At 48.5% G+C, this 15,846-nt stretch overlaps 1 protein-coding gene and 1 long non-coding RNA gene across 3 annotated transcripts in view; one reads left to right on the top strand and one right to left on the bottom strand.

Moving 5' to 3' along the window:
• The window catches only part of LOC121039429 (uncharacterized), a 62,624-nt gene extending 60,210 nt beyond the window's left edge, over nucleotides 1–2,414 (bottom strand). For both annotated transcript variants that reach the window (XR_005794792.1, XR_005794791.1), the window contains exon 1: nucleotides 2,098–2,414. This is a non-coding gene — a long non-coding RNA (uncharacterized LOC121039429). The remainder of the gene's footprint in view (nucleotides 1–2,097) is intronic.
• A 2,714-nt stretch (nucleotides 2,415–5,128) lies between these two features.
• On the top strand, nucleotides 5,129–8,028 carry IZUMO1R (IZUMO1 receptor, JUNO). The gene is made up of 4 exons (XM_040489769.1): nucleotides 5,129–5,349; nucleotides 6,363–6,570; nucleotides 7,446–7,583; nucleotides 7,729–8,028. Exons 1-4 carry the CDS (start codon nucleotides 5,212–5,214, stop codon nucleotides 7,995–7,997), a joined length of 753 nt encoding a protein of 250 aa, XP_040345703.1. The 5' UTR covers nucleotides 5,129–5,211; the 3' UTR covers nucleotides 7,998–8,028.
• The last annotated feature ends 7,818 nt before the right edge of the window (nucleotides 8,029–15,846 follow it).

The raw sequence follows: 15,846 nt of genomic DNA on the forward strand, positions 1-15,846 counted from the left end.
CTGCCCATTTCCTCAGCAAACATGTATTGACTAGTCACTCTGGGCCAGGCACTGTGTTTGGTACTGTGAGTACTCCTGTGGTCAATTCCACGTTGGTGACAAGCATAAGACCCCAAGAGAACAATTCACCAATCCTGGGGGGAACCACACAGGTTCCCTGAGTAGCCATCTGTCCTCTGAGCTAAAGGGCCAGTAGGAGTTACCAGTCACAGAGAGTGAGCTCTAAGAGAACAGCCAGGCAAAGGAGAGTGATGGGAAGTTAGGAATGTTGAGGGGTGAGGACTTCCTGCAAGGCAGGTGAGAGAAAGGACCACAGGTTAGCATGGAAAAGTAAATAGGGACCAAATTAAACAGGGTTCTTGTGACATGTTAAGGTTGGGACTTAGCCTAGTGGGTTTTAACATTTTTTTTTTCAACGTTTACTTATTTTTGGGACAGAGAGAGACAGAGCATGAATGGGGGAGGGGCAGAGAGAGAGGGAGACGCAGAATCGGAAACAGGCTCCAGGCTCTGAGCCATCAGCCCAGAGCCTGATGCGGGGCTCGAACTCACAGACCGCGAGATCATGACCTGGCTGAAGTCGGACGCTTAACCGACTGCGCCACCCAGGCGCCCCTAGCCTAGTGGGTTTTAAACATGGGAGTAGCTTAATCTTTACCTTCTTTAAAAAAAAAAAAGTTTATTTATTGTGTGTGTGTGTGTGTGTGTGAGAGAGAGAGAGAGAGAGAGAGAGAGAGAGAGAGAGAGAGAGAGAACCGACAAGAGAGGGAAAAAGAATCCCAAGTAGACTCCGAGGTATCAGCACAGAGCTGGACACAGGGCTGGAACTCACAAACCCAGATGACCTGAACCTAAGAGTCAGACACTTAACCAACTGAACCAACCAGGTGCCCCTAATCATCTTTACATTAAAAAAAATAATTTGAAGCGAAAAAACCTGCAGGCAAATATTGAACTCTGGTTAATGATAAGGATGCACAAATTATTTAGGAGGATGTTGGTGACCAAAAGGAAGACTGATGGATGACCAGAAGGCTAGCTAGATGTGGGACAAATATAGCGAAAGGGTAATGGCAAAATCAAAGTCGTGGTTATATGGGGGCTCACTGTAAAATTCCCTCAACTTTCCTTATGTTTGAAAACTTTCATAGTAAAATACTGGGAAATTAGATCACTCTGGCCGCTGCTTGGATAAAGGTTTTGGAAAGGGGCAAGGGAGCCAGTTAGTAATTGAGGCAAGGCGTGGTCGCAGCCCAGGAATTGGGAAGAACCAGGGATAAAAGAATTTGAATTGAAGAGATCCTTCGGGAGGGGGGCGCTTGGGTGGCTCAGTCGGTTAAGTGTTCAACTCTTGATTTTGACTCAGATCATGATCTCACGGTTCGTGGGATGGAGCCCATGCTCTGCACTGATATCACAGAGCCTGCTTAGCATTCTCTCTTCTTCCTTGTCTCTCTGCCCTTCCCCTGCTCACCCTTTCTCTCTCTCTCTCCCTCTTTCTCAGTTTTAAAATTTTTTTTTCAACGTTTTTAATTTATTTTTGGGACAGAGAGAGACAGAGCATGAACGGGGGAGGGGCAGAGAGAGAGGGAGACACAGAATCGGAAACAGGCTCCAGGCTCCGAGCCATCAGCCCAGAGCCCGACGCGGGGCTCGAACTCACGGACCGCGAGATCGTGACCTGGCTGAAGTCGGACGCTTAACCGACTGCGCCACCCAGGCGCCCCTCTTTCTCAGTTTTAATTAAAGAAAAAAATTTTTTAAGATACTCTGGAAGCTAAATCAACAGTTTGGTGATGGAAAGGATGTGGAGGGAAGGAGGACTAGAGATAAACAAACCTGCCTTAGCCACACACCAATTAAGGGTCGAGTCAAAGATGGCCAGTAGATTTTGGGGTGAAAAGAAGAACTCATGAGGCCCATTAAGAACTCTGAATCACCAATGTCCCCTTCAGCTGGCCTCTGACTTCAGATTCTCACCAGGAGATTCCTGACATGAAGTCTTGCCTTAGTCTGCTCTCAGAACTCAGTGGGGCTGGGCACCTTGGGCGATCTCACAAGCAGGGTGGGGGGGGGGACCCAGAGAGGGGCTCCTACCGTGCATGCGTGGTGGCCTGCTCAGGGCTAGGCCGTCCTGCCCAGCTCTCCCTCCCGTCAGACCTCTCTGAGAGCTGCTTTCTGAGAGCTGCTCTGCTCTCATCAATTTAAGTGTTCTGTTTTGTTTCTTTAGAGCAAAATTGTTTGGGGTCAGCAGCTTTCAATGGCTTCATCCACAGCCAGCTTTAATTTATCAGCTTTCAGTTACAAAACAGATTTCTCTGGAAGACTCAATCACAATAGAGCAAAAATGAGTTTTCTTCAAGGGCTGCTAACTGCCTCTTTGCTGGAGCAGATGTTGGCCTGATGGTTCTCCGAGAGGCCGCCTCCATAATCCCTCCCTCCCCCGGAACCCGCACAGACTGTAATTTTAGCTCATTTCCTACAGCCTTGTCCTAGAGACTGTTAGCGAGCCCCTCCTCGTCCTCCTTCCCTCCACGTGAAGAATGTTTATCAGAGGACCTGTTTTACATTTCAGTAATTACTCCTGCGCTTCATTTCTGGATTCTTGTCCCTGGCACGTCCACAGTTTACAGCCAACTCAATGTTAAACCCCAATGCTCTTTCCTCCTCAAGGCTTACTGCCCGTGAGTGTTTGTCAGGACTTGAACAGGACAGGCCTGTCTGCTCTGCCCCTGCTGAGTGGACGCCGGTGGAAAGAGACCCAGGCTTCAGAAATGCAGTTACTATTTGGTATCGGACCCTGAAAGGGGGACTCCTAACTGCTTAAGGCAGGGACTCGGGAGGCTGGGCTGGTAACCATCACTGTTCCCAAATAAAGCTGGCACAGGTCTCCCAACACACAATCTGATGGTGGCATTTGACTCTTTAAAACACAGACTTCGCTTGAGACCTGGATGGCACCTACCCCTTCAGTCTTGGAGGTTGCCCCCGTCAGCTGGTCCTTAGGCATCAGATATGGGGTATTGACCTGAGTTCAGATCCTAGCTCTCCCACTCCCCAGCTGAGCCTCAGCCTCCCCACAGTTAAATCAAGGAGGGCATTCAGCTTGGGGGTCGTTTCTAGGGGCTTTGTTTCCCTCAAATATAAAAACGCTTTTATTGTTCTCATTTCCTATGTGTTGGTAACATGTCAGCCACTTTGGCTGCTTGTCCCTTGGAGAGGGGACTGGGTTCAAGAAACAGGCAAGGAGAGGGGCTCCTTTTCCAGCATTTTCATTACCTTTGAGACTCTCCCAAGAGTCCTGTCCCAGTTTCCCAGCCTCTCCTTGTTAAGAAGGACTTTCTTGTGTGCATCATCACTGCTGAGGACACTTGCAGAATATTTCACAGGACAGGGTCTCTGCATGCTAGGGGAGACAGTTCTGTGGGCTGTGGAGGGACTTTTTTGGTTTTGTTAGTTTGGGCTTTGGTCACACCTTTAAATTCTTGGGTCTCCAAGGTCCCACTTTATCTCTGGGTCACTGTGCTGCTGTGTCTGTTCCCTGGCAGGAACCTTAGCTCCTGTGGGCTGACAGAGGTCACTGTTACTCAGGCCACCAGAGGGTGCATCCCAGGTACCTTAGCTGACAAAGGGGCAGGTAGAGCTGCGGAACGGGGCGAGAAACACTGCACAGGAGAAAGGAAAAGAATTAAAGCCGCTAAGACTTACTCTGTGCCAGGCACGATGCCAAGTCCGTATGGTGTATTTTCTCTTTCACTGCGTTCCCCCAGCAATCTCTGTTATAAAACGGCCCTCTATACAGATAGGAAAACTTAGAGAGTTTGGCATTTCCTCCAGGTTATCCAGCTGGCAAGGAGCAGAGCCAAGAGCGGAAGTCAGTAGCCGACGAGAGCCCGGGATCCTACCCACTACCTGGTCTCTGCTTCTCTGAGTAAGTGAAAGCCTCAGGCTCCAACCACAGAAGACCCCTTCACCTCGGTGAGATGGATGTGTTTAACCGGAGCCACCTGGAGCTCTGTATTTGCACCTGGGCTGGTAGGAAGTGGAGTGGGTGATAAATGAGCAAGATGGCAGCCTCCAGTCTCTGGAGGTGGGAGGGAGCGGCTCCTGCTATGAAAGTAAGTATGAAGAAAGCAGTGGAAGGAGGAGCATCTTTCCTCTAATTCCCCTGATGCACCAGATTCTTTAAAGATACGGGATGGCTGCAGCTATGCCTGAGACTGGAGGGGGGCAGCCGCAGATTGGGACTTGAGGGTAGGCTTGGAAGGCGGGACGGGGTCTCCATCCCCAGCCTGCTTGATGCTCTAAACTCAGGTGAGGCCAGAGGTTTTCAATTTCACTCTGATGGGTCCGTGGTCCCTCTTGCAAGGCCTGGGGGACTGTGGGAGCCAAGGGGTCCTGGGTGGGTCAAGGCTGAGGGAGCCCTGTTTCCCAAAGTGTTGGGCACTTGAGACACGGTGCTCTTCTGCCTTTCTTCTTTTTGTCTCCCGTTTCTTTCCCTCACATTACCAGCACTGCCCAGAACAGAGTGGGAAACACAGTGCTCAACAAACATCAAGGGAAAAGTCAGCCTTCTCACTCCTGTGGTGAGGACCTGACTTTGGGTGCACAAGGCCGTCACATCTGACTGCCTGGGCATGCTCCCTGGCTCTGGGTGCCCAGGCTCCTGCTCAGGAGGGTTGGTGATGGGTTGGAGCTGGTGGAGGCAGAGGGGCTGCCATCACGGCTGGCTCTCGATGGTGTAAGGATTGCACTTGTCACACTACCATGTCCCACCATGCCCTCTGTCCCCTGTAGAATCTGGTGATTTGCTCTGTTCCTCACCCAGAATTAAAGCTCTGAATTCCAGCCCGTATGTCATGGAGTTGGAAAGTCTGCCTTGGAAGGGGAGGGACCAAGAAAAGCTCCCCAGAGCAGGCTGGAGCCATTTCACCAGACCCTCCCTTACCTCAGGGCTGGCCTCTTCCTGGGATTTCACTCACGTGTCTGTGCATCCGTTGGGGGTGGGCATCAGAACTCTCAGGTTTGTTTCACCTGCCCTGACGTTTTATGATGCTGCCTCAGATAGAGGTCCTCGGGGCAGCCAGAGTGTCATAATCACTTGAGGGAGGGAGCCTTGAAACCCATACTCACTCCCTGGGAGAGTAGAGAGAATGGAGCGGGCGTCCTGTCTATCACACAAGCAGGTGGGTCTCCTCTCTGCAGTAGGCCATGGGACGGTGGTGGCAGCTCGTGTTACGGCTGTGGACAGTCGTGCCCATCTGGGCTGGGGACGAGCTGCTCAATGTCTGCATGAACACCAAACACCACAAGCGAGAGCCTGGCCCAGAAGACCAGCTCTACGATGAGGTACAAAGGCCAGACCTTGCCTGGGGACGGGAGTGAAGCTGCTGTGGCAGATCAGGGAAGGGACACAAATGCCAAGATGGCTTCTGAACCATCACCAACACTCACTCATTTGGTTCCTTATGTTGGGATTTGGGCAAAGACCACTGGAGGGACACTTTGGCCTTTTGAGATCATAACTGTTGAGTGCTTCCAAGTCCCCATACCTGAGCTGCCTGGCCACTTGGGGGACAGGGGCAGGGGCAGATAGTGATCCAAGATACTGAACCATCACTGGTTCAGCATACATTCAAACAAACCAGGTCCCCCTTCTTTTTTTCTCTTTTTTTTTTTAATTTTTTTTTTCAACGTTTATTTATTTTTGGGACAGAGAGAGACAGAGCATGAACGGGGGAGGGGCAGAGAGAGAGGGAGACACAGAATCGGAAACAGGCTCCAGGCTCTGAGCCATCAGCCCAGAGCCTGACGCGGGGCTCGAACTCACGGACCGGGAGATCGTGACCTGGCTGAAGTCGGACGCTTAACCGACTGCGCCACCCAGGCGCCCCAGGTCCCCCTTCTTTAGCCTTGCTACCCATAGGCACTGGGGAGACTTATGACTCAGGTGACTCCTCCCCAGACCCCTAGAGGCAACTGACAGGGACACAGGAGGAGTCGTGGAGCTGACTTTTACCTATAAGCTCTTCTCAACTCTAGTGCCCTCCCATCCAGGGCAGCCCCACACTCCTCTGGGTCTTGTGGGGTTCCTCTGCTGCCTTTAGGAGCTGAGATCCTAGAAGCCCTGTTTCTAGGGAATGGCATCAGCCTGTGGCAGGGAGATTGGTGTGCAGGAGCCCTTTGGCTACAAATATTGACATAGTATCACCATTCCTTCTAGATGGGCATTGCTGGCCTGAAGTCCTCCCATTTGCCCAGGCCCTCTTCTAGGGGACGTTTTTGCCTCTCTGCCCTGGACACTCCTCCGTCTCCTGCCTCTTATCCAACCCCGTGCCTTTTGCTTCTTCCTCCACCTTCAGTGCACCCCCTGGAAAGACAATGCCTGCTGCACGGCCAGCACAAGCTGGGAAGCCCACCTCGATGTGTCCCTGCTTTACAACTTCAGCTTGATTCACTGTGGGTTGATGATGCCAGGCTGTGAGAAGCACTTCATCCAGGCTATCTGCTTCTATGAGTGCTCCCCAAACCTGGGACCTTGGATCCGGAAGGTCAGAAGGCTGGGCTGGGGAGGCAGGAGGCACATCCACACAGTGCCCTGTTACTAAGAGCCTGAGGTCCACGATGCTAGCAGGAGCAGGACACGCTGTCCCCCTACGGACCAGAGCACAGTCAGAAGCTGGGTTGGGGAAAAAAGTGGAGAGAAAGCCACCTCTGGGCCCCAAAGAGCAGCATAGGGGAGCACCAATGAGAACTTTAGGATAAGGGACGACACTAAAACCTTGGCTTGTGAGCATAATTCATTCTGGAAACATGTTTGCCATCCAAAGCACTTGTATATCAAAGTGAATTTCAAGAACCACTGGCTCAGCTGTGGTCATGTGACATTCCATGTCATGTACTACTCATATTGCAGGGCATCACTCGTTTCTCAAGTTAAAATTTATTAGAAACGTTTCCTTGTCTTGCGGAACACTCGCAGAACAAGTCACTCGCAATCCAAGGTCTTGCTGCCTTTGAATCCCATCTCCTGTATGTAGGAAGCTGTGTAGCTGGGGCCAAACCATTCAGCCTCCGTAGCCTCATTGTTCTCATTGGTTTTCTTTTTTTAAGTTTATTTATTTATTTAGAGGTGGGGGGAGGGGCAGAGAGAAGCCCAAGCAGGCTCCCTGCTGTCAGTGCAGAGTCCGATGCAGGGCTCCCTCCCATGAACTGTGAGATCATGACCTGAGCTAAAATCATGAGTTGGACACTTAACCGACGGAGCCGCCTAGGCGCCCCTCATTGTGCTCATTTGTAAAGGAATGCTTACAGACGTCCTAGGAGTCAGTATCTAGGAGTCTGTACCGTATCTTCCAATGGTAACCGGCAGAGTACCATTGTAGCTACTGATCATCTCTGGATCCTGGCTATTAGCATTCTTGTCTCTTGCTATGCCTGCATCCAGATGGACTTGGCTGGGCCAGGAGAGCGAATCCTGGATGTGCCACTCTGCCAGGAGGACTGCGAGCAGTGGTGGGAAGACTGTCGCACATCTTACACGTGCAAGTCCAACTGGCACGGCGACTGGGACTGGAGTCGGGGTGAGTGGCGCTTGACAGGGCCCCCACCTGGCAGCAAGCGCGAGCTCCCTATGCTCCCCTAGGGCAAAGGATGGGGATGTGAGGGTGGGAGTCTTGGGAGGTAACTTGGTGCCTCAATCCCCCGCCCCCCTCGCCTCCCTCCCAGGGAAGAACCGCTGCCCTGCGAGGGCCGTCTGCCACCCCTTCCCCTATTACTTCCCCACCCCCGCTGACCTGTGCGAGAAGATTTGGAGCAACTCATTCAAGGCAAGCCCTGAGGGCAGGAACAGTGGGCGGTGCCTGCAGAAGTGGTTTGCGCCCACCCAGGACAACCCCAATGTGGCCGTGGCCCGCCTCTTTGCCAGCACTGCCCCACCCTGGGAAGTCTCCTACAGTCTCCTGGCCTTCTCTCTGTACCTGTCATTCCTATCCTAAAAGCCCCTTCTCCCTCCCACACTCCTATGCCCTCCCCAGCCCCCCCCCCCTCCCCGGCTATGGGTCAGGCCAGCCGTGGCAGCCTCCTCCCTTGGGTCCTTCCTTTAATGGAGCAGAGCAGGCCAGGGGTTTGGTAGGGACGCTGAGGCTGTCGCTGGTGCCCAAGCCGTGAACACTCGGAGCTAGGCCCCCCCTCCACCTCTCTGCTCTGCTTTCAGGGGCTGGGAGAGTCAATGTGACCTGCCCCCTCCTGCCTTTATGGCTGGCTGGAGTCGGGGTCTCTGAGGTGGGACTCCAGGCCTCTCTCCTCCAGTGCCTGCCCACCCCCTTCCCTGGCAGAGCGAATGGTGCTCCCAATAAAACAGCAGCTTCCCTTTCTCTCTGTGGGACCCACTCTCTCCTAGCTCTACGGTCAGGGAGTCAATGTCCAAAGAGGGAGTCCGTTTGCCTCCTGCACTGAAGTCTCAACGTTGGTTGCTACTTAACTAATAACCATTAGCTGCTTGACATGTGCTTGGCCTTCTCCTATCCTCGCAACACCTCCTGGGGCGGGGGAAGACTCACAACGTCTTTTGCTTTGGGAGCAGTACAGCCTACAAAAGACCCAAAGCCAGGGTAAGGACTACCCAGACCATCGTCTTTACTGTGGATGCAAGGCTGAAGCCACTGCCTCTATTGCTTTAGGCGTCTCCTGTCCTGATGAACCCCAGAATCACAACACGCTGCTCTGGAAATTCAGAAGGCAGAGCTCTAATCCAGTTCTACCACTTTCTGTGTGACTTTTGGCAGGTCCTTTGGCCTTTATTTAAGACTGTCTCTGCTTCCCTCTCCCCTGAGACGAATGAGGGAGTTGGACCCCCTTGATTTTAACTTACAAAAAGAAAGAGGAAAAAGCCAATGCCGGGGTGCCTGGGTGGCCTAGTCGGTTAAGCGTCAGACTCTGGATTGCAGCTCAGGTCCTGATCTCACGGATCTCACGGTTCGTGGGATCAAGCCCTGTGTCAGGCCCTGCACTGACCATGCAGAGCCTGCTTGGATTTCTCCCTCTCCATCTCTCTCTGCCCCTCCCCTGCTTGCTTGCCATCTCTCAAAATAAATTAAAAAAAAAAAAAAAAAAAGCCAGTGCCATTGTTTGTGGGGATCTAGTCTGTGCCTCTCGGGCAGTGCCAGCCCCTAAAGAATAAGAGTCAGAACTGAACTCAAGAAGGGGCACCGGGGCAGCCTTCATGTCCTCTCTGGAAGTGGACTGGCGGCTAACCTGCCCACTTAGCACCTTCTGGAGGCTGAAGCCCAGCAGCTTCTCAGCACAGATGGTGCCTTCCCTACAACCTTTTCTTTGACAAAGAAGGTTTCTAATAGGTCTGCATCTGAGGTAGTTGATTTTGCTGACGATTACTCATTCTCACCACACACCAGCAAGCCCTGCTGGTCCATTAAACTCTACCCCCATTCCTCCCACGCCTCCCCTGACTGTGCTCCTTCACTGAGCAGAACCTCTTACAGGCAGGGCACTCGTGTTCTAACACCAATGAGGACGGTCCTCCTACGTGAGGTGCTCAGAGTCTGGAGTAGGAGACTGATGCTAGCAATGGAGACCAAGCAAGAACAGGGCCTGGGCTGGGGGTCCTCACGAAGGGGGTGCTGTCTGAGCCCCAGTGAAAAGGGTCACTTCGTTAAGAACAGGAAATAAAAGGGGCGCCTGGGTGGCTCAGTCCATTGAGCCTCTGACTCTGGCTCAGGTCATGGTCTTGCTGTTCATTGGTTCAAACCCCATTCGGGCTCTACGCTGACAGCTCAGAGCCTGGGGCCTGCTTCCGATTCTGTTTCCCTCTCTCTCTGCCCCTCCCCCATTTGTGCGCGCGCTCTCTCTCTCTCTCTCTCTCTCTGACTCTCTCAAAAATAAATAAGCATTAAAAAGAAAAAAACCTAGGAAAAAATTGCTGAATGAAAATCAGGCGGTCCCTAAAGCACTTAACTATCTGAAGCAGGAATTTCACTTGCTCTGAAATGAGTCAATAAATTGTGGCTTCAAAAACACATCTAGGTAAAGTTTCTTAAGAACTGAGGACTGGGGGCACCTGGGTGGCTCCATCGCTTAAGCGTCCAACTTTGCCTCATGTCATCTCATGGTTTGTGAGTTCGAGCCTGCATCAGGGTCTCTGCTGTCAGCATGGAGCCTGCTTCAGATCCTCTGCTCCCCTCTCTCTGCCCCTCCCTTGCTCATTCTCTCAAAAATGAATAAACATCTAAAGAAAAACCTGAGGACTGAATGAAGTGTCTGAGGGTATGTGTGTGGTAATAAAGCTGAGAGTTTAATGACTTTTTATTTTTAACATTTATTCATTTCTGAGAGACAGAGATAGAGCGCAAGCAGGGGAGGGGCACAGAGAGAGGGAGACACAGAATCTGAAGTGGGCTCCAGGCTCCGAGCTGTCAGCACAGAGCACAATGCAGGTTCGAACCCACAAACTGTGAGATCATGACCTGAGCCAAAGTTGGACACTTAACAACTTAGCCACCCAGGCACCCCAAGTTTAATGACTTCTTAAAAAGGAGTTTTAGGTAAAAATATAAAAATAAAGTAGGGTTAAAACAGCCAAAACAAGACTAGTCCTGGGAACCCTAATAACTGTTAGTATATATTGATCACTTACTCTGTGCCTGGGGCTCTCTTAAGCTACTAACATGTATTAGCTGATCTGATGGCTCCAAAAGCTTTGAGAGCCACACTCACACCCATCTTTCTTTCCTTTTTTTAAATGTTTATTTATTTTGAGAGAGGGAGAGACAGAATATGAGCAGGGGAGGGGCTGAGAGTGAGGGAAACACAGAATCCAAAGCAGGCTCCAGGTTCTGAGCTGTCAGCACAGAGCCCGTCTCAGGGCTTGAACCCATGAATCATAAGATCACGACCCTGCCGAAATCGAATGCTCAACAGACTGAGCCACCCAGGTGCCCCCCCATCTTCCAAATTAGGTCAGACATATGTGGTTTGAAACCAGGTAAGTCTGACGCCACAATCTCAGCTCATGAGGCTTATACAGAATACCCTGGCAAGTGGGGCTGGAGCAAATGTGGGGAATGGAGGGAGAGGGGAAGGGCACAGGCTATGGCAGGTTATGAGCAGGAAATGGGGACTAAGCTTTCTCCCCATAAGTGGTTAGAAGAGTAATAGTTTTCAGTAGTAGAATGGAATGATCAGATTTGCAGTTAACTGATTTGCTTTAATCAGAGTGATCTATGCATGTGGCTAAAACACAGGTCAAAGGATCTCTAACACAGAACCACACAGCCCCAGCCAGCCAGTCCCTTGGTACCCACTTTGGAACCATTTCTGGATTTCAGCCTATGAAGAAGTTCCAAATGTGGCTTATCTTTTCTGCCACACAGGCTACCTTTTTGCTCTCTGTGTGGTTAGTTTCTTGATCCTCCAATCTTTTTAATTTTGGAAATTCACTTTTAATTTCCAGGAGATTTTTTTTTTTATTCCCTTGTTCTTCATAGCCTGCTGTTTTTGGTTTTATGGATGTAATATCTTCTCAACTCTCACTGAAGCTCTAATCAGAATTTTTGTTAAGTCTTTTTTTTTTTTTTTTCCCCCCTAGTGTCTGAATGACCTATTTCCTCCAAGGGCAATCTGCTCTGTTTATCTTAATCTTCCCCTGTGTGCTGCTGGTTCTATGTCTGGTGACCTTGGCTGTGTATCCATATTTAAGAATGACAGGCTGGGTTCATTTTTCTAGCTAGCTGGTATAGGTGTCCTGTGGTTATATCTGTGCCTCTTCTTGCCCCTGAAGAGCAAAGCTGATGGGGAGTTCTGGGTATATGGGGGAAGGCTTATTGGCTAGCAGGCACCTTCTGAATATGGAAGTAAATGAGAACAAGCAAATTTATTTGGTCAGAGCTTGCTGTAACGAGGCGGTCAGTCACCATCACTTGAGTTCTGGCAGACACCCAAAAGCTTTGAAGGGGAAAACTTCAGGTATGCCCTAATGGGGGCTGTTGGCATGGGGAAGCTGTAGGCAGGCTAACTGGAAGCGGGGCATCCTAGGTGGTTGGTTAATAATGTGTATTTGGCTTTCTCTGGAGATCCTCCATTGGAAACAGGGATAAAAAGTAGGAAAGCTGTCACTCGTTAATCAAGTCCTGCCTGTTGGGGCCAATTGTTAACTGGGTAATTGGCTGGCTTCCTGGGCTGGTTGTTAAAATAGCGGCCTAACTTCCTGTAAGTTTAATTTAGATAGCAGGCTGGCTTTCTGAGCTGCTTACTGCAGATAATGGGTTGAAAATCTATATACACCCAACCGTTGTCCATTTATATATGTACGCTATCAAGATTGAGTTGGCAGGAGCCATATTGGAGTGCAGACCCCTCAAATACTGGGATAAAGATGGTTCTCTTTGGGATGTCAATACCATGTATTTCATGATACATGAAATCTCAGCATTATCCAGAATTTAACTTTTCAGGGAAGACTCCCTCCAGGGGTTAAAGTTGGGTTACCTTAGCTCCAGAACTGAGCAGAAGACAGAAGGCTTTTTCTCACTGCCCCCTATGCCTGCCAGCTCTGCCCATAAGAGCTCATCTTCCTTCCAGAAATGAGCTCCTCTTTCCACTTCAGCTGCCTCTTCCATTTCTTCTGGCCACCACTGTGCCCTTTGTGTGTTTCCATATGCTCTCTAGCTTCTAAATATTTATTTATTTATAAACATTTATTTGAGAGGGAGAGAGAGAGAGAGCACTAGCAGGGGAGAGGGACAGAGGGAGAAAGAGAGAGTCTTAAGCAAGCTCCATACTCAGCATCCCATGATGCTGGGATCATGACCTGAGCCAAAATCAAGAGCCGAACACTCAACCGACTGAACCATCAGGTGCCTCTATCTTCTAAATATTTTTTGAAATCTCTTGTTCACTGATGGTCTCCTTCACACTCTTTAGCAAAGGAACACTTAGAAAGAAATATCTTTGTGAGATCCTAGTAATTCATTCTACCTTCTGTAATGAGAAACTGCAGATTAAAAAAAGATCTCATTATATAAAGAGAAGATTAAAAGGGGGCCAAACTGGAGACAAAGAGGCTGAGGACAACATATAGGATGAAATTTATAGGAGGGGAATGACATAAGAAATGCATATGGTAGGAACTTAATTGTGAGTAGAGCTCTAGGAGGCATTAAGTCAGGCTATAGGAGAGACCAGTGAATCAGAATATGGCAGATGCAGAAACAATTAGGAAAATAGAACCTATGGAAATTTGGATCACACTTTTGTATACAGTGCCACAAAATACATAAAAGATGAAGGGTGGGGGAGAGAGAACTATCACAAAGGAAGCCACAGCCTTTGAAAACTCAACTCTGATGCTCCCATTTGTAAGAGGTACTTTCCCTAGTCTAGATTATACCAGGTCTTGGGTGGAGGACATTCCTTCTACCGGATGCAACCCATTCACTTTTCCACATGGGAACATTAAATCTTGTTCAAGTCCTTTCTCAGAGAATGCTGGGAAGTTCTGGTAGCCAGTGAAAAACAAAAACATGTATGCTTCCCTTACTTTAAGATTCCTTTTTGAATAACTTTCCTGAATAGGACTTCATACAGAAGTGTGGAATTCACAGCAGCCTGACATGAATACACTGGGATCAGACCACCTCTGCTGCCAATAAAAGAATGCTGAGCACCCCTTCTGTTCCTCTTCAACCATGTCCTTGTCCACTCCTTTTGCCACCCCATCCTCACTGACACCCTCCATAAAAATTACTGTTTTCTTAGGTATTTCCCACTGTCCCATTGCGTTTTTTGTGGGGAAAGCAGGAGGATACAGATTTGGAGATTATTCTGGTGTCCAAGGCAGGTGTCTCTCACATTGGATCACATTCCCCAGTTCCAGCCCGTGAGACAGCTTGAGTGTCCAGTCTCTTCTTGCACCTCAGAGGGGCAGTATTCCTGCCAACAAAACCAATCACTTGTTTGCATTTTCCACCTTTCCTTCTGTTCTGCTCACATCCATCCTCAGATTTACCCTCCCACAGAACCAGAAAGCACTTTTAGTAGTGCTTTTGCTACAAACGGACCAAACAGAAAACTCTGGATCAAGAGAGAGGACTTCCTAGACGGGAGAGGCTGATGATAGGCTTGAAGATGCTGGTGAGATGTCAGCATAGAGCTGTTTATCAGACAATGACTTGGGGTACATAAGAGAGGTCAGAGCTAGAGATAAGAATTTTGGAATCACTTCTCTGGAAGTGTTATTTGACACTTTGGAAGTAAACATGTTTTCTAAGAAAAAAATGTAGACAAAAAAACCGAAAAGCTTGCAGAGAATCTCTAACTTACCTACAGTTTGGAGGTGACTGGGAAAATGGAGCTAGTCAAGTTGCAGGAAAGCAGAAACTAGGGGTAGAAGAGAAATGAAAAGAACTATATCTCAAAGGGGCAATATTAAATTCTGAGTTGGATCCATATGCAAATTAATTCATAAAAAACTATTGAGTTATTACTCTATGCTGGACACTGTGCTGGTCCTGGGGACTGAGGGACTGAGTAACAATGAATAATAACTAGACTATAAATATAGGGCTCTGCCCCATAACCTGTAACAATCAGCCCAGGAAGCCAGCTACTTCCTGCAGGAACCAGTCAAAGAAGTCAAACTACTATCCATAACAACCAGTCCAGGAAGCCAAATAATAACCCCTCTAATAATCATCCCCAAATGGCCAGGACTTAATTAATTACTGACAACTTCTCTATTTTTACTCCCCATTTCCAACTTAGGACCAATTGGAGAAAGCCAAATGTGTATTCCTAACCAACCTCATGCAATGGCTCATTTCTGCTTGGCCACTTAAGCTTCCCCATGCCAATAGCATCAAATCAGGACATACCCAAATCCTTTTCTTTTTTCCATTCTTCTGCCTGTCTTTGAGTCTGTCTTTGAGTTTGTCTTTGTCTTCTGCCAAAATCCAACTGATGGTGACTGACACTCTTGCAAGTTTGAATAAATAGTCTGTGCTTGTACTCATTTGGTTGGTCTTCATTGATTTTCATGGATAAAATAATGAGTGAGGCAAACATGATTCCTGTCCTCATGGAAATGATATAGTAGTGAGGAATACAGTAAAAATATGAGTAAACAATAATAAATAAATACAAATGAGATAATCATTTGGAAGGAACCATACAAGGGACTCAGAGAGGATTGGTTGAGGTGGCTAATTTGGATAAGGTAGCTATTTTATTTTTATTATTTTTTTCATGTGTTAACTTATTTAACTTTAATTAATTAAGAGATAGCTACGATTATTATCCACAATTTACATATGAATAAATGGAGGCAAGGAGAGATCAAGAAACTTGTCCAAGTTTACACAGTCAGTGACAGGTGCAAATCCAGGCAATTTACTTCCAGAATCCATGCATTAATCATTAAATTCCATTGACAATGTATAAGACAGATAAGATAGCTATTTTAAAGGAGTACACAGCTTAAGGAACATTTTAACGATTGAGGTGCATGTTTGTAGAATAAATGAAAAGTGTTATGGGTGGTAAAGTTAAAAGAGAGCTGAAGAGCTGAGGGAATGAGTTCAAAGATGGGTGGGTGATCCATGGCATAAACGCAAAGGTTGACCTTGGCAAGGAGTTGAGATACTTTTTTCATTGAGACAGAAAAAGGGAGAAAATATGAAAAAGTGACTTCAGAATTAAAATATTTCAAATATAAACCACTGACTCAATTAACATTAAGACTTTGCCATCTGTTGGGAGTTTAGAAACCCAGACTACTGGGCTAGTGGGAGCATTCTGGCCAAAGCATGGAGCCTGGGCAGCTGCTCCTTACAGCCA

Source organism: Herpailurus yagouaroundi, unplaced genomic scaffold (genome assembly GCF_014898765.1).
Source record: "Herpailurus yagouaroundi ecotype Mexico unplaced genomic scaffold, PumYag 180, whole genome shotgun sequence".
Classification (NCBI taxonomy): domain Eukaryota; kingdom Metazoa; phylum Chordata; class Mammalia; order Carnivora; family Felidae; genus Herpailurus; species Herpailurus yagouaroundi.

Coding starts and splice junctions, on each gene's coding strand:
- IZUMO1R (XM_040489769.1), top strand. CDS start 5,212: ATGGGACGGTGGTGGCAGCTCGTGTTACGGCTGTGGACAGTCGTGCCC. Junction 5,350..6,362: donor AAGACCAGCTCTACGATGAG/GTACAAAGGCCA, acceptor CTCCACCTTCAG/TGCACCCCCTGGAAAGACAA. Junction 7,584..7,728: donor CGACTGGGACTGGAGTCGGG/GTGAGTGGCGCT, acceptor CCTCCCTCCCAG/GGAAGAACCGCTGCCCTGCG.